Here is a 26,416-nt window from a genome sequence, read left to right as displayed (position 1 = left end):
ATTTTACTTGCCTTATTTTCAGGTTTAATTGCTTTTGAAGTAATCTGAGAGTATAAAATAAACCCCAATTTCTCTATTATTCCGTGAATTCTAAAGGAAATGCAAAAATTACAGCACATCTACAGGTAAGAATGATATAAGTAACCTTTATTGTTTTAGCGGAGTAGTTGATATAGAAAGAATTAAGGCACTCGGCGAGTTATTCTAGCTAGAGTAAACTTTTAAGCCTGAAGTAATTAATATCATGTTTGGCCAAACTTCTAAAATCATCTTATTTTGAAAAGTGTTTTTTTAAATGTTTTCAAAAAATATTTTTGGTGAAAAACAATTTGTATTTGGCTAATCAATTTGAAAAACACTTTTGAGCAGCAATCAATGTTTGGCCAAATTCTTAGAAACTGCATCAAAGTGTATTATATTTTTCTCAAAAGCGCTTTTGAAAAAAGTTCTGAAACCAAGATAGCAAAAGAGTTGTATGTAGTAATAGCAATCTAAGAATAAAATGATATCATACTAGCACTAATACTATTGAAGTAAAGAAGACAATGAAAACGCTCGACTATCTACTAACTTTCTACCCTAGTTCTTAACCTCCACACCCTCCTTTGTCGGAAAGCTACACTGCTTATATATGTAAAATATTATATTTTAGAGGTACATAACATGTATTGAACACCCTTTGTCGGATTTTTCTTTTACGTACTTATTTCAAGTTTGAACACCCTTGAGAAAATTTCTGGCTTCGCCAATACCTTATATCAAGTGTCATGTCCTCGATTAACTCAAATTGCGTCATGTCCCGCCTGATCACCTCTACCGGTCTAACCATGCTACTGCATGAGGGTAATATATGCAATTCCCTAGTCTGCTTCTTTCCAACAGAAACTATAATGTCTATTCCTCATATATGTTGGGAATATAAAGGCTTAACTCATTATGTCAATCTCAATTAGCAACTTACGATTCTCAGATTCATCACCAGATAGTGTGATCTAATTAACTTTGAGATGAGCGAGTTCGACCATATATATAGGCGGGTTATAATGATTCAACTGAACCATTGTGTAGGTTATGACCATTTCAATATTTGCTTGGATTAAAATAATCTGCAGGTCAATTTGAGCAAAAGAGTTAACCCAATCAGCTCCATGTCGAACTTAAAATTATTTTAATTTGCTTATTTTTATAAAACTAGTATTTGGGTACGCGCGTTGCACGTGTATCCTATCTCAATAAGTATATAATTTTAAAAATGCACATAAATATTATATTAAAATTTTGCGTTTCAATTATAAAATAAAGGTTAATTAAAGGAAAGTATGAGTTCCTAAAGATAATAATTGTTAATCTTATTTAGCTAATTCTATAAAAGAAGAAATGTGATAATAGAAGTCTTCGTCAATCATCTTTGTTCATATTTTAAAAGCACTAATCCTTTTAACCAAATACCATTCAATTTTTTTACTCTCCCTAAGTGCACTCTATATTGGATAAAATTATAAATACATACAAAGTACTTTTTTAGAAAATCATAGTTTTTTATTCTATTAAAAAAGGTCAAGTAATAAATATAAGGAAATAATAAATGTAGTACTTTACATAGGATAAATTTCGTATGATCAAGAATAGTTCTTTTAATTAATATATTTTTCTAATCCAAGTAGAGTTTATTTGTTTCTCCATAATTAGAAATTAGAAAGATAAATTCATTTCGATGTAGAGCCTCAGCTTGTATTTATGCAAACAAATAAACTTTCAAGAGATAAGTTCATCATAGTTAAAATTGTCTAGCAATATTTTAAATCAAGTACTAATAGTTTTTCACTTGATTTGTTATTCAAGTGATTGACTCACTTGAGTTCAAGTTGACTCTTTTAATAAATCGCAACCTAAACTAAAACTTGAATTCAAGTGAGGATATTACGTGTTTGCTATTTTATAATAATAGAATATTTATAATGTTAAACATTAGGAGTTCTTACATAATTCAAACAAAAAAATTAATATTTGAAACTTTTAGTTTCAAATCTAAACATTAGGAATCGATAAATTTTTAGTTAATTTCAAATTCTTAAATATCAGAAAATAATTAAATGATAATTTTGTGAAATGTAAAATTTATTTTTAAAGATAAAAATACCTAACGATTCCCAAAGAGAATTCACGCTTTTATCTTGAAAATCGTGTCATTCCCTTAGCTTTGAATTAAAATTCATACATTTGAAAGCTATAAGAGAATAATGTTACTTGCTCTCGGCTAGAAAACTTGGATGGAAGAACCTGCTTGTTTCATTGCCTTTTGCCTTTAAAAGTATTTTTTTCTGTCTTTTAAGAGGGAAATTTTGAAATGAGAAAAAGAAAAATCGACAATATCTATGCTAAAATAAGATATGGAAAAAACAGACTCCTAGATCTAAAAAGAATTGAAAGTAGGAGAAGATTTTACAAAATAATTTGATTATCGTGTATTATTATTTTTCCTTGACAAATTTATTACTACCATAGTTTAAGTAAGGAAGATTTCATACACAAAATTTAGTTAGGTTTTGAAGTCCTAAAATTAGGAAAATAATTAAATGTCTTTTTCTAAATATTAGGAAAGTAATTAAATATTAAGGAAATAACAAAATGACTATTTTATCTATTGTGAGATTAATTTTTAAAGGGTAAAAAAGGCGAACGACATTTCGCTAAGGGGCTTCGTGCTTTTAATATAGTATAGATATAGATATAGATATAAATATAGATAAATAGATAGATATAGATATAGATTAGTTTAAATCCAAAACATACTAATCAGCCTTTCTTTATCAGGATACATCAAATAAACCAACACTTCAAAAATTTATTTTCTCAATTCTTTGATAAGTTTTCTTATATATGAGTGAATTTATGCTACTTGTGCCGCTCAAATAAGCCCAAGCTTTTTAGATGTGCTAATTTGAATTATGCTCAAAATAACCGACCAACTGGTCCAACCCTCCCAAGTCTGGCGCATATTTTGACGAGCTAAATTTGACACCCTTAACTGTAACTCCTTACTTTGATGTGTTGTTTTATCAACAAAAAACGAAATTAGAAAACCATCATAACCTGTTTTTATGGTCAGCCTCATGTAAAAGCCGGCAGTTAGGACAGAAATTGTGCATTTCCTCTAACTAATGCACCCAATTCTTTCAAATATATGGTAGCTTTGCAAATATGTTATGAGTTCCTATATGCTCAATTGATGCATCATATACATATAACATATGTATCTCTGGCCACAAAATTAGAGACCAAGTATCTCCTTAATTTCCTTCCCCCACTTTAAAAACTGAGCTCAGCACTTATATCCTGATGCACCATTAAAATGCTTCAACCCCTAAAACAAGTAGAAAAAGAAAGTTATAAAAACTTGCGGATGATGCATAATTTAGCTCCCGGCGAGGATCGAACTCGCGACCTTTCGCTTACGAAGCGAACGCACTACCACTATGCTACGGAAGCTGGAACGCTAGCACCATCTCATTATTTCATTTATATTTCAAAGTTTCATTTAATTCCATTGGTCACCTTCATTTTGATTATAATTTGACCTCTTTTTTAATTCCCTTGTTTTAGTATCAAATTTACTCATATAGTACTTCTTTTCCTAATAGACTAGTGTGAAATAGTAGAGATTAAATTTTGTTCTCATATATAAGAAAAGTTGTCTTGATATATCTTATCTTTGTACTAAACTAGGACTTACATTAGTTAATTCTCTATCATACACACTCGGCTCTTTCGTAGGTGTAGTACTCTAATGTCGTAATGATTAATTCCCGAATATAAGTGTACGCAACCAACGAAACAAAATATTGTTTTAAGAGAAATAAGAGAATGTAAGACTTGTTGGAAAAAGAAATATGTAAGACTGGAGCACTTAAAAATATTAATTTTTTTGTTGTTAAAAATTACCCAAAATTATTTTCAAGTTAAAATTGATTAACATTGACTCCTAAAGTTAATATTAGAGGGGCATTTGGTTGGTTTGTTTGGAGATTTAATTAATATCCCTATAAAATATAAAATTGATACTTGTATAAGACCAAAGGCGGCTCAACCCAATTCGGGGCCTTAAGTTAAACTGCAATGTGAGGCCTTAAGTCTTCTTTAGAAGAAAAAAACTCTTGTGTCATTATTTTTATTTGAAGTTCATTTTTCTAGCTTTGTAAGTTGCAAAATTTTTAATAAATTTTTTATAATTTATGTCTTATAACAATTCCTTTTCAATTGTAGCTAATCCATTGTATCTCTTTTGAGACTTTGTCGAAATATAAAAAAATAACGGATTTTAAATATAAAAATAATAAAAGGTTAGGACAATAGAACCTAATTGACTAATTCAATTGATAAGTTAATACCACAATTACTTTTTGCTATTTCTATGCTTAAAATTTGAAGAAAAACAAAAAAAACACAAATTTCTATATTCAGTATATGTAGAAAAAAGTGGAACATAAATCTTACTGCCTTCGGATTTTGTTCCACCAAGAAGAATGACAAGAGTACTGTCGGGCGTGTCTGGAAAGCAGCCCATGACAGTACTCGTGTGTTTTTGACTGAAGGGAGTAAGAAATTTATCATAAACACTTCTCACAACTTGATGAAAAAGGTAAAACACATAAAATAATGTGAGAGTATAGTTGTAATTGTAAGAATATAAATATGAAAAGAAAAAAAAAATCAATCCCAAAAAAGTTCACCTTAGCAATGTCCAAAAGTCTCATGCCTTTCTTGGTCGGACCAACCCAATCGACGATTTCCGATAAGTCTTTCGGCATTGGAAGAGGTACAAATATTTTTTTTGTAGGCCTATGGAAGGTTCTCCACCTTAACGACAGAAAATAGGATTGATCAAATTCTATTGAATCTGATTCATAGTGATCATTTATCAAAGAATGACTCTGGCTATTAATTTTCTCGATCAACTAACCGAACTCTTGAAGACAAGGAAAAAGACTGATTCACAAAGTGGATCATCTGATCTTGAAATAGGTCATCCCAACTATCCCGATCTTTTATCTGTTCAATTCTTCAGGTATTTGAATCATACGATTCTAAGGAGCATCTGTACGTGGCTTTTTAATTCCGTCCCAAATAACGTTCAAGACTTCCGAGGTGAAAAATGACTTTTATCCCCTAAGTATGCTAATGGTCAACATCAGTAATAAAGTAAAGCTCTTTTTCCTTTTTCATAAAAATACTGTACTTTTTATATTATAACTCAATATTTTCTAATTTTTTTTACATAAACCTAAATTACTAAAAAGCGGGTTCTCCAAACTTTAAGGGCCTAAAGCCCTTGCTTCACCCGCTTGGGCCTTTAGTCGCCTCTGATATAAGACTATAAATTATGTCGGAGGTTATATGTTATTTTATGCGGGATAAATATGAAATAAGAATGGAAATATTAATAATACATGAATGAAAATAACTGAAATAACAAGACCGAACATCATAATAAGTGAAGTAACTTTTATTTTGTTTGAAAAGTAAATACATATTGTTAAATATATTAATTTCCAATACATCAAACCAAACATCTAACCAAATTAATTAATATTTGAATTATTATTTTGCACTATTAAATCTTGCATTATTAATCCTCGGATAACTGATCCTCCATAATTTGTATTTAAGCCAAACGACAGCTTATTGTTTGTATTAGATGGAAGAAATTCTTTTCGATGAGAAAAAACAGATATTTGACAAACTATACAATGTGGCCCAAAAGAAGAAAAAAACGAAATGTAAAGCCTAAATTGTCCTTTAAATTTAATTTGAAGTTGCATTAAGAGCCCGTTTGGCTTAGCTTATTTAAAGTAGCTGACAAGCATTAGGTGCTGAAAAGTATTTTTAAGTGCTGAACCTGATTTAATAAATAAGCAGTTACGTGTTTGAATAAAAGTGTTGAAATTGATAATAAGTAGTTGAAGTGTTTGATTAAAAAGTGCTGATAAGCTTCTTTTTTATGTTAAAATGGCTTAAATGACCTTATAACTGTTCACACTACTAAAGGTGTCATTTTCTTCAAAATATGAGATTCTAGATAGATTCAAACTCAAAATAATCTATTTATCATGTTATTTCAAATACAAAAATGATTAGATAATATCATTTTTTTATAAATATAATTTATGTTATGATAAGTATACAGTCATAAATTAGAATGGAGGGAGTATAAATTAACAATAGTTAAAGAAAAAAAAAGCTTAAATAATGTACAAATGTTATGAAAATAATTATATTGTGGATGTTCATTTAGTACTCCGCTATAGATAATCTTCCGGAAGAAGATTATCCATTTAGTACTCTGTTGAAGTTTATCTGCAAGCAGCTGATGCAGGCAGGTTGCAAGCAACTCAATGAAATGATTTGCAACAGCTTCTTATTAAACAGGCAGGTTGCAAGCAGCTCATGCAGACAGCTGACAAGCAGCTGAAGAAAAGCCTCGCAGCTGTTTCCTGAAAAGCCTCGCAGCTGCTTCATTTCTTCTATAAATAGAGGAATTTTCAGTTCATTATGTACATCAGTTTGGAAGTTCAATAATATATCAATCTCTCTCCCTATACTTGTCTTTGATTTATTTACTTTACAGTCTTTATTTTATAACACATTATCAGCACGTGACTCTGTCATCTCGAGCAAATACTTTGAAAATATCAAAGGTACGAACTTTCTTTTTGTAAATAATGTCAAATCTTTCTAAACGTGAATTTGTAGTATTGGATATATCGGGCAAAAGCAACGTGTCTTGGGTGCTTGATGCTGAAATTCATCTTGATATGATGGGTCTAGCAGACACCATCAAAGATAAGTTATGCGTTTTACTTGCTATGTGTGCTACTGCCATTAAAATAAAATAAAAAAGGTACTTAGGAGCCTAGTAAGTGAGCCATAATCACTGGACGAGATTCTGGAGCATTTTATGAATTTTAAAACACTATAATTTGTATATCTTTATGTTCCGTTTTTTACTTACTCGTTTTCGAATTAAGATTTTAATTTTACTCCAGAAGAGTAATATTGCATAGGAAACTATAAAGTGGATGACATTGTTAGATCCACTTATACTCCAGCAGAGTTTGCAAGAAATATACAACCACCAGAAGTGGTTATGTTTCGTATATCTCATTGTAACTAAATTTTTGTTAACCACCCGAAGTGGTATATGCCTATGACCACCAGAAGTGATAATTTAGGATTTCTATGGTTACAATTGAAGATAAGCTAGAGAAATATTCTCTATAGTACATGCATTCCCCGATTTGCTCTTGAAGTAGCATTATCGTAAAAGAGCTTCTAAGACATCACACGATTTGGTGTGATTAATGCACGTTCTGATAATTATGTTCCGTTCCCTGAAGGATGAGAACTTTTGATAAATGTTAATCCATTCCCTGAAGTGAATGTAATAATATTAATAAAGCTCGTAAATATGAACGCGCTTTTGATGTAAATGTATTACAATTCACCTCCAGAAGAGGTAATGTGATTGAGAGAATATATACTCAATTTTTCGTATTTTAAATTTGCTCCTGAAAAAGTAACACAATTGAAATTTTCTCCTGAAGCAGGAAAATATTATGAAACTGTGTCTTTCTGTGCTTAAACAAAATAATAAGCTATTCAAAATTATTTTTGAATCACATTTTCATTCCCTGAAGTGAATGAAGAAATACCACAACTTACCTCCTGGAGAGGTAGAATAACAAAGGATATAAATCTTATTTTTGTGGCATAAAGATCATTGTCACACGTACCCGTTGTACGTAAAATATCTTGGAATATTTATTAAATATCATTCCAAGGCAAAAGCATTCTTATAGAATGTTTTCTACTACAACCACATTAATATGTGTTGGTTAGTTACCGAGTTTCCCGAAGGAAATAACAACTCGTGTATCTTTCCCTGAAGGATGTAATGACTATATGGTTACCGTTTTGATATACAATATTCAGATGTTAATGACATTTCTCCCTGAAGGAGACATTTGTCACAAAGTTGGTGGATACCAAAAGTGTCTAAGCAATATTTGATAGTACAAAATGTATCAACAACTCCTGAAGAGCTAACTGTTTGTCTAGAAGACACATGACACCAGTAATGTCCGATAAATATTAGATTGTGGATAATAAATGAAGTCTCTCGAAGAACTTACATACAAATATGTGAATTATTATATGACTATGGCCAAAACATATGTTGTAGTAAACCTGAAGTTTACTAATACAAATGACAATCATACTGAGACTAAAAATGATTGGAAGATTGAAAATCTTCTTGTTTCCACAATCATAGGGGGTAAAATAATATGTATGTGAGAAGTTACCCGCCTTATTTTTCAGTTTGTACTATATCATGTATCTTAATAAACCAGAAGTTTACTAATACAAAAGTAGCCACAGTAAATCAGAAGTTTACTAATGCAAAAGTTTATGTCATAGTAAACCAGAAGTTTACTAAGAGATAGCGCATGCCATGATAAACTTGAAGTTTTCATTTGCCATTTTTAAATGAGCTATTTGAGAATTCAGATAAGCATATACTGAAGAACTAGAAAATTCTTCAAGAATTCTCATGTGTTGCTTGTTCTCATAATAAATTGATTATACCAGCTAAAGTTGGGACTAAGACCCCTGATTCTGAAATATATAAAAGGTGAATATGGGCCCGTTCACCTATCATGTGAACCACTTATAGATGCATATATAAGATGGTTACATGTGTGTTCATTGTCAACCTGCAGTTTGGCATTTGAAAATGTTTTTCTCAACTAAGAGCAAAACTTTCAGATTATGAAATCAAGACAGTACATCATGATATGTTGGTTTGCATCCAAGCTGGTTTAGTATCGAATACCTCTTATTAATGGTTAAACCATTGCTTATTAGAACAAAGCTTCATATGTTGGTCTAAGATTTTCTAAATTGCATATAACAGCACTTGTATGCATCAGACCAACAATATATGATAAGTTCTCCCATCACAATTGGTTTAGGATCAGAAACCAAATATTTTTACTATCTTTTAATGTGTGGTATATGATTAATTTCTCTACCACAATGCACAAAGATATGTTTCCCAAAGAAGATTGGGAATATATGTTAGTTTTCTAACATTTGGGGGATGGAATAAACAGCTGAAAATATGCTATATGAATCGAATTATCATTAATATGATCCTCACTTAGAAGATAATTCAAGTCAAATGCCAGAAGCAGTTGTTGATCCAAAATCAAATATCATATTTCAGCTGCAAATGCTCCTATTAAAATTAAAGTCCCTGAAGGATGGAGTTTACTGTACGCATGAAGCATGGTAGACCAATCGGTTCCAAAGGTAACAATCCTTTAAAAGGATAGGAGCAAATGATCAAAATGATCATAATAAGGAGGAAATAAGCTCTAGAAGAGCTCACGACATAACATTTCATGAAACTCCAGAAGAAGTTCAGATACCTGAATATAAAGAAAGTGATGAGATCTCAACAAGTTATGTCGCTTGCGAACCGATACAAAATGATCGTCGACGATATATTTGATACAATATAGTGCACAATACTATAAAATATTGTGAGGATTGGACCAGTAGTCCAGACACCTGAAGATGTCATGCCATTTAAATGCGAGTCATAACCTATATGACTCATTTGATCAAATCTCTATAAAGATCCCTGAATGATTTAAAATGCTTGAAGCATATTCAAAATCTCATGAAATATACTCAATCAGATTACAAAGATCTTTGTACTGTTTAAAGCAATCTGGGCGTATGTGGTATTATCGCCTCAGTGAATATTTGCTGAAAGAAAGTTATATAAGTGATGTTATTTGTCCATGTATAAAGAAAATGGATTCAGAATTTGTTATACTTCTTGTTTATGTTGATGACATAAATCTTGTTGGAACTCCAGAAGAGATCCAAAAGACAATTGAATATCTTAAGAAAGAATTTGAGATAGAAAGATCTTGGGAAGACAAAACTTTGTCTTGGTATGCAAATTGAACATTTAGCAGATGAGATCTTTATCCATCAATTTGCCTATTTAGCAAGAGTCTTAAAACGCTTTTACATGGATAAAGCACACCCATTGAGTACACCAATGGTTGTTCGATCACTTGAAGTGGATAAAGATTTGTTCCGACCTCCAGAAGAGGATGAGGAACTCCTTGGTCCCGAAGTACCCTATCTCAGTGCAATTGAAGTACTAGTGTATCTTGCTAATGCTACAAGGCCTGACACAACATTTTCTGTTAATTTACTAGCAAGATATAGTTCTTCTCTTACACGGATTAAGGATCCGGTCTTACCTCCAGAGAGAATGATGAACTCCGTTGTACATAAGCTTCCTGAAGAAGCTTATCCATATGGGACTCCGTCGTAAATATGGTTATCTATTTAGTACTGTATTGGAAATAAGCTTCTTGAAGAAGCTTATCATTTCGGTAGTCCGTTATGGATAAATTTTACCCCCGACAGAAGATTATCTATATCTGGTACAGTAGCAGCTTACAAGCAACTTACAAGAAGCTTACACAGCAGCTTACAAGCAGCTTACACATCAACTTACAGTAGCATCTTACACAACAGCTTCATTTCATTCGAGAAAAATATGGTTTGGAATGTGACAAAAGATCCACAATTTTCTACAAAGACAATGTTGCATGCATAGCCCAAATGAAGGGCGGATTTATAAAAGGAGATAGAACGAATCACATTTCACCAAAATTATTCTACACATATGATCTTCAGAAAAATGGTGACATTGCTGTGCAACAAATCCGTTTAAGTAACAATCCGTCAGATTTATTCACTAAATCTTTGCCAACTTCAACTTTTGAGAAGATGGTATACAAGATTGGAATGCGGAAACTCGAATATTTGAAACAAGGTTTTCATCAGGGGGAGTGAAAGTTTTTCCCATAGGGTTTTTCTTGTAAGGTTTTTAATGAGGCATCTAGAAATGCGTATTACTAAATATATGTACTCTTTTTCCTTCACTAGAATTTTTCCCACTAGGTTTTTTCTATTAAAGTTTTAACGAGGCACAATACCTTTTAATGAGCATCCAAGGGGGAGTGTTATGAAAATAATTATATTGTGGATGTTCATTTAATACTCCGCTATAGATAATCTTCTGGAAGAAGATTATTCATTTAGTACTCTGTTGAAGTTTATCTACAAGCAGCTGATGCAGACAGGTTGCAAGCAACTCAATGAAATGATTTGCAACAACTTCTTATTAAACAGGCAGGTTGCAAGCAGCTCATACAGACAACTGACAAGCAGCTGAAGAAAAGCCTAGCAGCTGCTTCCCGAAAAGCCTAGCAGCTGCTTCCTGAAAAGCCTCGCAACTGCTTCATTTCTTCTATAAATAGAGAAGTTTTCAGTTCATTGTATACATCAGTTTGAAAGTTCAATAATATATCAATCTCTCTCCCTATACTTATGTTTGATTTATTTACTTTACAGTTTTTATTTTATAACAACAAAATATTTGTAGAGAAGAAATAAGCACATAATAATGTGTATGGTTTGTGGCAAACAAGTGAAAATATACGACTAAGAGTAGGAATCTTTTACTTGAGGCTAACAGTTAATACACGTCACATAGGTATAACAATATACAAAAGACAAGTGAATTTTATTGCCTCAAATTGCCGACGGAAGTCTGATATAGAGAATTGCAGAGACAAGGGCTGTTTAGGTTTTGAACAACTAGGAGAGAGTGAAATTATACCAGGAGTTTTGTTTTAAAAGAAGTATTTTAGGGATAGAATAGTAAATATTTTAGTCAAATATAAAGTATTTATAAGTTGAAATTTGATAAGTCGGGGGAGACCTACTTATGGCTTTTGGTTTATTTTTGACTAAGCACTTGACTTATAAGCACTTTTAATTTTACCAAAGGCATAAATAAAACGGAAACTGCTTATAAGCTGATAACCGGCTTATATAAGCTTAGCCATATAAGCTGATTTATAGCCCGTTTGGCCAAGCTGCAAAAATCAGCTTATTTTGAGAAGTGTTTTTTTTTAAAAGTACTTTTGGTGAGAAGCTGTTCGTGTTTGACTAATTAGTTTAAAAAGCACTTCTGAGCAGCAATTAATGTTTGACCAAACTTTAAAAAATTGCTTCTAAGTGTATTTTTCTCAAAAGTATTTTTGGAGAGAAGCTACTTTTTTCTGCTTCTCCACAAAAGCACTTTTTTACTTCCAAAAGCTTGGCCAAATAAGTCTATTTTTGGCCAAAAGTACTTTTGACAAAAAAAAAAAAGAAAAATTTGGCCAAAAATAAGCTTGGCCAAATAGGCTATTAAACACCCTCTAAATTGCTCTATATATTCATCAAATTTGTCCAGCTATGATTCCTTCTTTTTGACGGTCTCTGAACACATGATCGATTCAGTGATCGCTACCCAGAAAAGAGGGGGCGAATTCGAAGTTTCAAGGCCATAATCTGCAGAGAGGAAGAGCTAAACTTCTGGGCAGGGATTAAACGATTCCTATTTCCCTCGAAATTTCCTACTCAGACGTTTGAATTTTTGCTGTGACAATGCAGATGAGGTCTTACTGGGTATAAAACTAGAAAATTAGTGGAGTAGTAGATCAGTTGAAGTAACCGCAAGTACACAGAGTGCTCATTCTTTCTTATTCTTTAGTTGGGGTTTTCGGTATGAAAGTATAGATTATATTCAATTTCAAATATATCTTGGACATTTTGTTTTAAATTGCATGTACTTTGGTCCGTTAAGAGCCGAAGCAACCTATTAGCAAAAATAGGAACCCAATCAAATGTGAAGAATCTCTTTCTGCAAATAAAACAGCAAATATTTCTGTTTTCCTTTGCCTTTATTCAATTTTGAATTGAGAAGCTGATAATTAACTTTCACTAGCATCTCATATTTCAAATGTTGCATTTTGTACATGAAACAGAGGAGAAAAATGTACATACTTCTACATTATGAAGAAAGAGAGCACAATAAACTTGAAAATTTACTTAGTAAATAGTTGTCTACAATGCCTTCTTGGTCTTATCTGCTGCTCTCTGGCTTCATCACTAATAATTTCTGTAATAAGGTCTTTATATATTAAGCGCTCGACATCCAAAATCAATGCTGGAATCTCAGTTTGACAATTTGTCCAATCTTCCGACTGATGCCTCATATCTGCATTTAGAATACTTATCAATTCATCGTCTTCAGAGTCCATGCTAATCTTCTTAGCATTAAGGTGGTCTACGTCTGACTTCAGTTCCCTCAGAAGCTGCTGTCCACAGAAACGATCTCGTCCCTGCAATAAACAGCTTTCTGAAGCTAGTTTGTGGACAAGGATCTCATCGACTGTGTCAAAGACATTCTTTCTGTGCATTTTCTGATTAAACTTTATCCGAGCACTGTTTTTACTGTGTCCATATTCTGGCATGCTGTGTTCCTCAGTCTGTTCCAGGATATGAAATAGCTTCGGATCGATCAGATGGCCGGATGATTGAAGCTGAATGGCCATGGATACAGAGTCCACGTCCTTGAGAATGCCAGATGCCAGTAGTACCTTAGTGATGTATCTGTGATCAGGATTATGATTGTGGCTGAAGGATTCAAGTCGGTCCATGTTTGCTTCTTGGTCGGAGTCCAGTAGTCTGAGCTGGTGAACCAGGTCCTTGATACGCTCTAATTTCTTCTGGTTGGTCTCAGTGCCATGATCTATCCTCGTGCTGTACAGTGAATGATCCTGGTAATCTAGGTACCATAACTCATCAGCAGCGTCCTCAACTGTTCAGGTGGAAAGGATATAAAAAGATTATTATTAGTCAAAGCCTGCTTGTACACCAAAATCAATCGTGACATAATTCAGCTATGGTTTGCATTTCTCTTCCATGCTTTGGGTACATCAACTTTATATGTATATGTGTGTTTGGTCCAGCTTCTCTTATACTTTAAAATAAAGGCAGATAAACATGTAGATTACCCTCGTAGTAGGAGCTTGTTCTTACTTGAGATGTGTGCATCATGTCACCATTATCTGTCCTATTCTGACTTAAAACTCACATTCCTTTTCTATTTCATTTAGATATTTACTCTTTGTAAGTATTTGAACACCTAAATAACTCTTTTAGTTGTATATTTTCCAATTAAGTTTAGCAAAAGCCTACAAATTTGTAGGAGTGTTAGAAGCCTTAGCCAAATTATGAAAGTAAATAAAAGATATTAACATGTTTCTGCGAACTAACTATTGCTGATGCAAGTTAGAGAAAGAAACAGTTCAGACTAGCTAATCAGTCTATTTGTTTTGAGCATTCACATTATCATGTTTCAACAAAGCACTTTGTTAGATTTTCCTTTTCCATTTTGTTCCAAGTGTGTTGTATTACTCTTGGGAACCATGCTTTATGTTCTCCTCTTAGTGTTTATTTCTGGACAGTCGTGATTGTTTGTAGTTGGCATCAAAGGCAGATGTTTTACAGAACTAATGGTACCCATACCTCTAAATGCAGTCGTCTTCTTCTTCACAGGAGATGGTGAATCTTCTTCATAGAATGTGGTATCAAGCACTGAGACAGGACTTGGTTGTTCAATTGTACCAATTGCAAGTTCAGCCATTGGTCTGTCTTCACTAAACCTCACCATGTCACTCTGGATCCAAGAAAAAGTGAAAGTCAGTAATTGGTCATGTGTAGGATAAACAGATATATATACATGAAGATAAGTCACTCACTTTGTCTTTGGCGTCCTCTAGTCTTTTAGCATTAACCTTAAAGGAAAGATTTCTGCTTGTGACTTCTCCCTCTGCATGTGAGCTCAAACTGTTGTTGCTTTCTGATTGCACAGAAGCTGCATCACCTTGCTCGCTGAAATTTCTTGTGCCGCTGCTGATTTCACTCAATTCCTCATCAACTCGGAGCAGATTGTTGGGTTTTGCTTGCTGTCTCCTTTTTGAAGAGCCTGGTTCTGTGGATTGCTTAATCGATTGCCTTCTGACCCTGCTGAATTCTGGTGATGTAGTGGTTGGACAAGATTGCTTCTTCTGTTGTGGTCTTGGACTTACAGTTCCAGAATTCCTTCCTAATGCAGGATAGCTTCCTTCCTTTTGTTGTCGTAATGTTGGGTTTGGCACTGCCCTTGATCTTCCTTCTTTTGTCTTCTTATCCAAGGAAGGAAGACGCCAACCAGAATCTCTGACATTGTTCGCTCTAGGTGTCACATCTTTCCAAGTTTTCTTGTCAGCTGTATCCTCCCTGGATTGTTTCAGAGTCATATTCAAAGATTCTGACCTTTTTGGTGGGCGAGTTCCCTTTATGGTTGGAGATAGCAGGTCGCATTGCTGCCTTTTCTGCACTATTTCCAAGTTCGCGTCAGAGTCTGCCTGCTCTTCTGTTTGGACCTCTAACCTTGCTTTTGTCTTCTGCATTGCTTCAAGAATCTGTTTCAGAGCTCTGAGATCCTTCCCAGATTTTCTAAACTCAAGTTCAGTTATCCTTTTCTCCATTTCGCCATAGACAGAGGAAGATAACTTTGGAGTTTTGACCGAAAGTTCCACATCTGTGTTTATTGCAGATGACTTGTGGGAGGTTCTGTTGGCCTCTTGTTGCCTCCAGGGAGCAGGTTCTAGTGGAAGCCGTGAAGTTGACGCTGCTCTCATGATTGAATTGGTAGATTTCATTCGTGGGGAGCTGAAATCCTTTTCATTAATCTGTGGTGACCGTGTGACTTGATTATTCTTGCTCTTTTCAGCTGTTTTCGTTGTTACGGAAACAGAATCATTGGCAGGGAAAGACTTAGGCGTCACTGTCTCGGTTTCATTTGAGGGAATGGAATTTGGAAAAGCTTCCAATCCCATCAGCTTTGCTACAACACTGGAAGATCTTTTATGATCTCCTAAAAGAAAATTTGATCTGGATTCAGAGGCAGAGCTCCTGAAGGACTGTTCTCTACTGTCCAGTGACAGTCTGGGAAGATCCTTTAGCCTTATCGAAGGACGCATCGCTTCTCTTGATTCTCTTTCATCGTAAGAGAAACGTGGATGATCTTTTGGTGCATGCTTTAGCAGACCAACTTTATCTTCTTTTGAATTGCAAGGTGCTTCACGAAACTTAGCAGTTACTTGCCTTGTTCCATCAGATGGCTTCACACAGTTTGACTGCTGAAATGGCCTCGGAGAATCTATGTGCTTCATCACATGGACTCTACCTTCCACTTTGGTGATGGTTTTTACAGATAAACTACGGGCTTCCCTGTGCATGGAGTCCTTAACAACATCCCGGAAATCAGGAGATTGTCGGCCAGAATGAGATGAAGAACTTGGCTGCTTGTATAACTGGATTTTCGAAGGAGTTTCTGGCAAGTTACTTTGACTGCAAGAAGGTTGCTCTTGTTGTGAACTTTTACTTTGTTCAAGTTTTGGGGAGGCTTTGGAAGACTCACTTGAGAGTGCAACTTTGCTCCTGCTGGCCACCTCCCTTTGAGTCTTTTCCTGTAGTTACCAATCAACCAATCACACTGAGTAAGTTTGTTTTGTTTGTTAGTCTTGTGATGTCTTAAGGAAATACTTAGTTCAAAATCTTACCTTAGGTGGTTGCATTGTACATTTGGGCTCCATCCTATCCGTGGCACCTTCAGGACACATCAACCAACTGTGAGATTTTCTAATTTAATTTAACTAAAGGGTCTAAATATATATGATTTATGAAAGTTTTATGAAGATAACAGTGTATGCGGAAAAGATTTTTGGTGATTCAAAAGATTTATAGCCTGTTTGGCCAAGCTTCTTTTTGGCCAAAAGCACTTTTGGCCAAAAATTGAGATGTTTGGCCAAACTTTTGGAAGGAAAAAAAGTGCTTTTGAGGAGAAGCAGAAGCAGTTTTGGAAAAGCAGAAAAAAATAGTTTCTCTCCAAAAGCACTTATACACTTAGAAACAGTTTTTTTCCAAAAGCACTTATACACTTAGAAACAGTTTTTTAAAGCTTGGCCAAACACTAATTGCTGCTCAGAAGTGCTTTTCAAACTAATTAGCCAAACACGAACTGATTCTCACCAAAAGTACTTTTGAGAAAAACACTTTTGAAAAAAAAACACTTCTCAAAATAAGCTGATTTTCGCATCTTGGCCAAACGAGCTATTAAGCTAGTGAAAGCGCACAAGTATAGTATTATGCTTCAGTAGGAGAAAATCCAAGCTTCTGTATGCTCGACTATTTTACTGAAGTGTAGTATATCTGTATGTGGATTAGTAAACACGAGATTATTTTAAATGTTTATGAAAGTATACAAGAGGGCCAAAAGAACCAGAATGCTGGTACGAGTAGTAAGGCAGTAAGCATATGTTAAAGGTAATTGCTTATCTTAAGCAGTCGATTCTGAACGTTAAGGTGGCGTTTATTTGAAGTTTTCCAAAACTTGAAATTTGCAAATTTAGTTTTTTAGTTTTTGAAAGAAGTATTTGTTTGACTTGTTTTCTGAAGACTTGAAAAAATGAGTCTGGAAATCTTAAATTGATTTATTTCATCTACTTTATTTTGCAAAAAGAAAGTGTAGAAGCATTTTCTTTGCAAAACTGAGTTCACAAACTTAGTTTTTTGAAAACTTCAAAGGAACACCAAGTATTGCTTTATTGATTCCTTGAGTAACTTCTTATACTTCCAGCCTTTTCAAACCAATGAAATATACTATCTTGGAAATGAAAATTTACTTTGTTTTTCCCTCTTTTATTCCTAGTTATATCCATAATTAGTGGTTTGCTATTGCTATACATCTCTTCTGGGGGGCAGGTCCTCAAATTTTACCCTGTTTACATATTTACACTTTTTCCTAAGATATTATTTTCCCTCGTCCCATGAAAAATGATAGGATTGGACAAATTATTCAATTTTTGGAAAATAAAATTTACAGATTCAGAAACTTCACAACTACTACAGATCACAATTCTTTATAACTACGAATATTCAGGAAATAATCTTAGTCACAGGAATTATAATTTGACAAAGACAGTTCTGCACAAGGAGCTTAGAAGGAGAACACAACAAAATTGACATAATTCAGGTATTGATTTATTCACTTGCAAGATTGCAGATTAGTGAGGGAAAAGTACCTGTGAGTAGCCTTTTGTGATTTTGACCATGGAGACGTCTGCCAGTGAGAAAATGGTGTCTATCGAACAACTGAAACAACCCATTCATGCATCCAATTTGCTTCTGTAGATCTTTTTGGTGGTCCTCTGTTATAGAAGATAGCATTCTTGCTGACATTTTTTGTTGCTTTTCTCAAAGCCCAAAAATGGGACAAATCATAAGGCCTTTTGCACTTCCTATAAACAAGAAGCAGAGGATGTTAAAGGAAAAACGTCCATATTTCAGCAAATTAACAAAAATGCTGTCTGGTAAGTTAAGATAATGATAAGTGCAGAAATGCAGGGTAAGGCTGCGTAAAATAGACCCTTGTGGTCCAGCTTTTCCCTGAACCCAGGATAGCGGGAGCTTAGTACACCGGCTGGCTTATTTTGTTATTTTCTTGCATGCATTCATATTTCATTTATTACATTTTACCGGTGAAAGACTCACCAGTGCTGCAGTAAACTTGGGGGAAAAAGGAAGCTTTTTCAGGCACAATGAGAACTTAGAGCAGTGTTGACAGAAAAATGTAAGTTTAAATTGAGAATAAATGCACAGCTGCAGAGTAGGAGTTAACTGGAGAAATCTCCAGACCCAAGAGGAGATGTTTTTGCACAGAACAAAATGTTAGAATGTTTCTTGCCTCAGAAAGACAATGTCCTGCTCATATAGAAAGAGGAGTGTGTGAAAGTTGTAAATGTTAGTAAAGAAAGTGGCATATGCAGTATATATATAAAATATAGAGGCAGCTCGTAGCTGGCTTTGAATGACAGAGAAGATGGCGGGCAGAGTGGGATAAAAGAGATAACTACTTAATTACATTAAGCTTGTGTTTACACCAAATCATATTCCTTCTAAACTATATGTAGTCACAAATTAAAATGAAAATATATATCTTATATCTATTAATTCGATATAAACATAAACATAAATAAATATTTAGACAGAAAGGGGGTGGGTTGGTCTGTCTAGTGTGGGGAGAGGTGGGTCATTTTCTACACACTTTCATGTGGACAAAATAATGAGTAGAGAGGTGGGACTCTGATGGAGGTTTTGTGGGGGGGGGGGGGAGGAGGAGGAGGAGGGGGTGGTGGATAGACTGGATCTATCTTTTTCAAGTCACTACTAGTTGTAATACATACATGGGCATGTGGAGTTTGTCAGATAAAATGCAAAGGAAGTGGATTTATGTACTGGCAATGCCTCCCTGAAGTCTAAAGTCCTGTTCAATCTTACTTAATTTGACCTTATTGCCCTCCAACTCTAGGAACATGATCATAATCATGATGCTGCCATATGGCATTGGCAGATAATGCTTTCAAATTTTTTTGTTGGGTTTTTCATTTATTAGTCTTAAATATATTTGTTGTTCAAATTATGGCTTGAGTTTTCACAGGCTGGCTCTGCCTAAATATGTCTATCATGTTTTTATTTGGCACTCACTTGTTTGCCTCGAAATATTCCTGCTATTAAGTGATTATTAAAATAGTTGAGGTGCGTACGAACTAAATTCAATACCCATTGTTAAAAAAAAAGGAGAACAAGAGGAAAAGGGTGCATTGGTTCCAGACATTCAATCGAGTGGCAAATTAATGGACAAAGGGCTTTGATATGGATGTTCATCTTTTGTGTACGAAGTTTTGCAATGATGGTTTCCTTGTTCCTTTTCATAGTATACATTTCTCTTCAATTTTCTTTTACCCCATTTACCAGAACTGCTACTATATCTAAGGTCCTGTGTCAATGGTTTCTACTTCCTATTGCTAAGGTAAAATTACCGCTGTAAAAGTTTTCATGAAAAACATTTTTCTATATTAACTTTTAGTAATCTTCACACGTTTAGTATAGTTTAACTGGTTACTGTAGGTTATTTATCATCTTTTCGGAGTTGCTCATCCACACTGGAATATTAAAAATTACTTACAGTAACTTTTAAATGATCGAATGATGCATTGTCATTAATAAGTTCAAAAGCTATTGTATTATTCTACGAATTTCAATTCAAAACTGTAAATGGCGCTTCTTTTTTTCTTTTTGCTTTAGTAAATTGGCGCTTATTTTAAAGAACCCAACAAAGACCAATTAATATTTTGCTTTGCCATAAGGTGGGGGAGAGAACGGATCAAAGGGGAATATTGACTATTGAGTGCAGTCAGTGCTTGGTTTAATTTCCCAATTATTTTTGTTTTCATAGTTCTTTGCTTCTTCTTGACTATAGACATAAATTTATTAGTTATTCGATTAAAAAAATTGAGGGGATTTTTTAACTCAATGAAATGAAGAAAGAAGTCGAAATAACCCCGTAAATGATAACTTATGCATTTTTTTCTAATAGTAAATTTCAAATCGAAAAAGTAATTTACCTCGGTATACGTAAATTTGTCATTTTTTTCTTTTCTAATTATGATGTCTAATTAATTTTTTTTTTCTATGTCCTGTGCGCATATGCGTTTGTTCAAGTAATGTACAATGTCCAAACAGTACTACTAGTCAAATTGGTACTGAGTGATTTATCACTCTTTGGTGCATTGACCACCAAAACTAGAGTTGCAGCTATTCTCCCCAGCTCTTGAAGCTGTTCTCATTCAACGTATAACACATAAAAAAACACCAAAATTCAATTTTCTATGTACTGCTTGTCCAAACAGCTGGGTCTTTGGATTGCTCTTTTTGCTTTGACCACTAAAACTAGAGTTACAGTTAGTGCTCTTGTTCTTATTGAAATTTCAAAGACAGACAAGAGCGTTACACTTCCACCAGAATTTACTAACTTGGTATCTAATTTAATGTACTGTTAGTAGTAAGTATTTATTAGCTGTTATAAACGCGTTACAGAAAAATCCAAAAGGTTAGATGGGTGTGGTACTATAGTCATATATACTATACTAGTCAGTAGTCAATTACGTACTACAAGGTTTCAGTTCCATAGCTACTATTTTCTCTAATCTTTACTTGGCTAGCTGGTGTCTGTACTACAAATTTTGTAGAATTGTCATATGCCTTTCCAACACATTTAATCCTTGTCGAGTTCAATATTTAAATGCTTCTGTGCCTTTGTCACCGCTGTCCTCTTCCTAAGACAGTGACACTCAATTCAGGTTGCAGCAATAGCGTAAAAAAGAATTTTTATAAGCGGCGTCAATATTTGAAAAGGTAAACAAATGAATAAATTACTGTAATGACAAGCGGTGTCTTTTTTTTATATTTATACCCAATATTTTTAATTTTATTTATTTATTATACATATAAATTATGAAAATAATTCGACGAAGCGGTGTCACGTCTCATCGCGACACATTTAACGGGAGATATTGGGTTCGAGCCGCAAAAATAAAATCACTCTTTGATAGAGACTAGAGAGTGTTTTAACCTTCTTAGTACGCATACGCTAGCTAGCACGAATTTGGATTGTTGGGTCAGTTAATTGTAAATATCGGATGCTTAAAACAAAACAAAAAAATCTACAATCTTGACTCTCTTTTTTTCTTCTGAAATTCGTATTTGGGATATGCATCCTCAATCATTCTGAGAAATTTTATATTAACTCCGGCTCAATTTGTGGGACAATATTATAGAATTAAAATTTGATGCCATTTAATTTTAAAATCAATGCATATTGGCACTGTTTTCTGTAATGCTCGATTAATTAATTCTTTATGTTACTTATTTTTAGACATTTATTTATTAGGGATATCAACTTGATAGTTAACCCATCCTTGTCTAGTTTTAATAACCAAATTATTTCCTTATGTTATATTTTCATCACCGCAACAGTTTCGTGTAAAATATGGTAAGTACGAAAAAATTCAAGATTATTGAAAAAGTTACGAAGTGAAGAAGATTTTAAAAGTGTTTCTTTTTTTGATTGGTAACTTAAGAGTTGGTTATACAACTTCCGCGTCTTCAAGCTGTATCACCAATTATTTTAAGAAGTTTTTTAAATTAATTAGGTCCACATAAACATAACGACCTATCTGTTTATATATACTATATACTACTAAACATGGTTAGTAGATATTTCGTGCATATTCTATATTTATTAATTTCATCCGTGCAAATTCAATTATATATGGTCGGTATAAGATTTGGGGTATTTTATACAGAATAATGGACCCCTGGTATATTCATTTTCATTATTATTTATAGCATAAGACTATAAAAGTTGTAACGGACCCTATTGAGAATTTCATTTTTGGATGTTAGTATAGCTTGATCTTATTAGTCTTTTAGCTTGGAGATAATATTGCAAAAGTACAATGCCGTGTAGTATTAATCTGTACCCAATAAAGCGAACTATTATTGTTAATTTTGAGGTCGTCAAACTATAATAATTGAAACATACATGATCATCTGCTTTTCTTTTTCTTGTCTTAACCACAATCATATATTCCAATTCCTGAATTGGTAATCTTTCATTTGTGGTGGGATTAATTGACAGCTTAACTGAAGATAGCATGACTCTTACCTATATTGTAACATGGCTGCATGTTCTGTTGTTCTGGAATTGTAGGGTTATCCCTCTTTTTAATTAAACCTAATTAAAACCAAGCCCAACCCCCTCAGGCTAATTAAAGAAAAAAACAAAATGCAGCTAGAGTACATTATGCGCAGTTAATATAGCACTATTTAGGTGTAACTAAGGTTCCAATTTCATTAGAAGGGATTCCAAATGGAGTTCGATTAAGTGCGCGTTTAGATATAAGAATTGTGAAATTCTGAAAAAAAGTTTAAAAAAAAAAAATTAAGTAAAAATGATATTTGAATATTAGAGTTATGCTTGGACATGAATTTAAATTTTTAAAAATTTCGAAATTCAACTTCAAGTGAAATTTAAAATTTTCATGATAAAACACTGATTCCGAAAAAAAGTTTTCAAAAAAAATGAAAAATTTTGTATGGCCGCGGCCCTAAATTTTCTTTGTTGGAAAATTATGCTATGTTCTAGCTAGTGTAGGAGTAAACAAGTATCAAAATTGTTTTAGATCGCTAGGTTCAAATTTCAGTTGTGGCATTCTTCTTTTCTTTTCTTTTTAAAATTTTTAATTTTCCTTATTAACATGCACGACTCTGCCACTTTCCAGAATTCACCACACTCCGAAAATGTTTCAAAGCAAAGTAGACAAAGAAAATTATAGCAAAATCCGTATACCTAATTTCTTGAAAAAATCGAAAACCTTCGTAACCACTCAAAGTTCAAAAGAAAGACACGAGCTGCTAGCTTTACCTAATATATATAAATGGAGGAAAATTATTTGAAGATGTTAGATAGATATGCATGTGCGTAATTAAGTGAGATATTGCTTTATGCATTGTTTGACTCAAAAGATATCAGAACCTTTTTTAATAAATCAATTAAAGAAAATAAAGGGGTAAATCTTAGTTAAATATAATAAATTCCAGATCAAAGAGCTAACAGAATAGATAGTAGATGAATAGATATAATCGATCTTATTGAAATTCTACATTGTGGCTCCCATCAATCGATGGGAGAGGTAGCTTTACATGTTTTTCTGTAGATTACTTCTTTCCTATGGAGATTACAAGAAGAGAGCTTGAGAGAGAGAAAGGGAAGGAGACCGCCCCCTATCGAGGGTTTTTCCCTACTATATATAGCCAAGGCATCCTTGTCATTTTGGTCTGACGCTCTCTTACACTAAGTATGCCTTGGTCGTTCTTTAGACATTGCTCCTTCTGACTCGACGGGTGTCAAGAACGGGATGTAGAGTGGGTCATGTTATCTTTTACTGCCCGATCACTTGGGCGGGACGTTGGTCAGCTCGGCCGTGACAGTCAAATTTTGACCAATACAGTTAGTCTCTCTGTCTGTCGGGGTCGTCCCCTATCGGGCCCGACAGACAGATCATGATTGCTACGAATTCGAGTGAAATCTGACTTCTCGTTCCTTAGTTGCATTACTTGGGTTTTAGGTGAGATGGCGGGGTTCTTTCCATACCCGTGGACTGTTGCGGCTGTTTTGGAACCGAAACGTCGTTTGGTATCAAAGCATTATTTCGTGGGTTACCGCCATTATGACACACGTTCCTGGGGAACTGAAACGTTTCATGCCCTATCAGGTTCGATTAACGACTCTTGGGTTTCATGCTTGGGTGATTTATGTTTCTTATAAATATAAGGAACTTATCATTCGATTGACACACTTCTTTGCCTTTTACTCGAAAGAATTCTGCAGATATACTTCCTTTCTGACACTCCAAGTTTTTGTTTGCCCTTAGTTAATTGAAAATTTTCATGATTTCTTTCCATTGTCTTTTTGCCGCATCATCTGGATAAAATGGCTGGTGATTCCTCTCGCATCGATCTCCCTGTCACAATTCCGACACCGAAAAATGCTGCTCAAGCTATTGGAGGGGTAGATGCGGTGGAAGAGGAGGAGGTACCGTCGATAGTTAAGATTTTGCCTCGCCCTGGGAGAGAATTGACCGGCTTAGCAGTCGCGTCGGGGCGAAGCCGGAGCATGTCCCTTTTGTTATGAGAGAAGAAGACATTGCAGAGTTGAAAACCAGATGGGGGATCCCCGGTTACATCGATATGTGACCAGTGGTAGGAAACGACATAGTTCATTTTGACCGTCCTGGGTACTGCGTATTTTACGCCTACTCCTTCCTTATTGGATACACACTTCCTCTCCCTCTCCTGGTGGTAGACTTCTGCCATTTTTATGAGGTATGCCCCACCCAACTTTCGCCGTACTTGTACAAGTTGTTCCTTATGTTGCTCAAGTTTGCGGAACTCGCCGGTCGTGAGATCACCTTGGATCACATGCTCAATATCTTTGCCCCTCAGCTCATCTGCGGCATGATGCTTCACATGCGTCCTCGGGGGTCGAAGAGTCTGGTGGTGAAAATAGACGACAGGGCTAACCGTCATTTTTATGAGAATTATTTCTATGTGCGGACTGAGCACATTGTGATGGATCCGACGGGGTTCCCTGAGAAATGGAACTTTGTACGTAAGTCTTATGCTTCTAAACCCTTTTATGTCTTTGCAGACGAGAAATTGCCTCCTCCACCTGTTGAAAGTATCCGTGAGTGGGTGAGCATTAGTCTCCCTCATACGGCCGGGGTTCGCACGTGGGCAGCCTTCAATGACAAGTACAGGCGCATGCCTCTTTCTGGTAAGATGTTGTTTCTGTTCGTCATTTTTCTCCTTTCCCTCTTTGTATTTAATTCCTCACGTGCTGCTTATCGGTATCAGGGAGGGCGCAGAGAGTGAGGGCTCCTCTGTTACCTTTCCAGCAACCAACCTCATCTACTCGCCCTATCGCGGTACCCACCGCCCGACCTTCGTCGAGGGTTGCTTCAGTTAAGTCTGCGACCGTGGTTACTCTTGCGGGGGCCGCTTCTCGGGCCGAAGTTCAAACCCGTATCGTTTGCCCGACAAGTGAATCTCCACCTACTGGGGAAGAAGAGGGGCCATCAAAACGATGGCGAGCGGAGTTCGAGACAGCTCCCCAATAGTGATTCATCTAGACGACTATCCTTCGACGGGATCCGGATAGGGGGTGTCGCCGTTCCCCCCATAGGGATGGATCCAGCCGTTTCCTCGGCTCAATCAGAGATTCCCACCATAAGCAACCTATCGTGGCAGAAGGTTAGATTTCTAGGGCCGTTATAGTAGTTTCGGATGCACCCTCGTCCTCCGCAGTTGGTCGTGCTTCCTCTTTAACTGTTGAAAGAGGAAAAGGCGTGGTGGTCGAAGATTATGAATCTGAATCAGACCTCCACCCTGATGATGTCAGGATGTTTGAGGAGGGCATTACCCACTCGGTAGTTTGTGCAGGAGGCCCGGCTCGTATTTTTGATATCCCTTCTAATGTCAATCTCCTGGGGAAGACGGCGGATCTGGTGCTGCAATTCAACATGCTATGCTCCGCATCCGAGAATGTGGCCCTTCGGACTGTTCCCGATGCTGACTTGATGGACAAGGTGGCCACTATGGGCTTAAGGGTATGTTACACTTTCTTTCACTTTTCCCTCGTATTTCTTGATGATAGGATTCTAACCCGTCTTTTCATTTTTCAGACATATATGGTAGAGGTGTATAGCATTCGCATGGCCAACATTCGGGCCCAGATTTTCTTGAAGATGCTGGAGAAATATCGTCGCTATCGCAACAAGTGTCGCTAGATGCATGAGCAGCTGAAGGCAAACCCCGATGATCGGGCTCTTGGTGAGGAGTTAAAGAAGAGGGACCAGGAATTGATGCAGGCTATCCGCGGCAAGAGTGTGCTTAAGGAGCAACTTCGAATAAAGGATGAGGAGCT

General features: G+C 35.1%; 1 protein-coding gene and 1 non-coding gene across 2 annotated transcripts; both read right to left on the bottom strand.

Annotated features, from left to right (window-relative positions):
* Positions 1-3,417: 3,417 nt before the first annotated feature.
* Positions 3,418-3,489, bottom strand: TRNAT-CGU (transfer RNA threonine (anticodon CGU)). The gene has a single exon. It is a non-coding gene; the product is annotated as a tRNA-Thr (tRNA).
* Positions 3,490-12,892: 9,403 nt separating this feature from the next.
* On the bottom strand, positions 12,893-19,003 carry LOC107810763 (protein LONGIFOLIA 1). Its single transcript, XM_016635587.2, has 6 exons — positions 18,583-19,003; positions 18,114-18,329; positions 16,593-16,639; positions 14,745-16,499; positions 14,512-14,662; positions 12,893-13,801 (listed from the first exon to the last, which is right to left on the bottom strand). The coding sequence occupies exons 2-6, from the start codon at positions 18,268-18,270 to the stop codon at positions 13,026-13,028; spliced, it is 2,886 nt and encodes a 961-aa protein (XP_016491073.1). The 5' UTR covers positions 18,271-18,329; positions 18,583-19,003; the 3' UTR covers positions 12,893-13,025.
* Positions 19,004-26,416: the final 7,413 nt, after the last annotated feature.

Source organism: Nicotiana tabacum, chromosome 3, assembly GCF_000715075.1.
Source record: "Nicotiana tabacum cultivar K326 chromosome 3, ASM71507v2, whole genome shotgun sequence".
Taxonomy (NCBI): domain Eukaryota; kingdom Viridiplantae; phylum Streptophyta; class Magnoliopsida; order Solanales; family Solanaceae; genus Nicotiana; species Nicotiana tabacum.
Note: the sequence above shows the minus strand (reverse complement) of the source record. Positions and strands in the feature narration are given on the sequence as shown.

Bases quoted from the DNA above. Each gene is read 5' to 3' on its own strand.
- LOC107810763 (XM_016635587.2), bottom strand. From the start codon at position 18,270: ATGTCAGCAAGAATGCTATCTTCTATAACAGAGGACCACCAAAAAGAT. The intron at 16,500-16,592 runs GTAAGATTTTGA...TGGTAACTACAG, and splicing joins GTACAATGCAACCACCTAAG to GAAAAGACTCAAAGGGAGGT. The intron at 13,802-14,511 runs GTATGGGTACCA...CCACCTGAACAG, and splicing joins GAAGACGACTGCATTTAGAG to TTGAGGACGCTGCTGATGAG.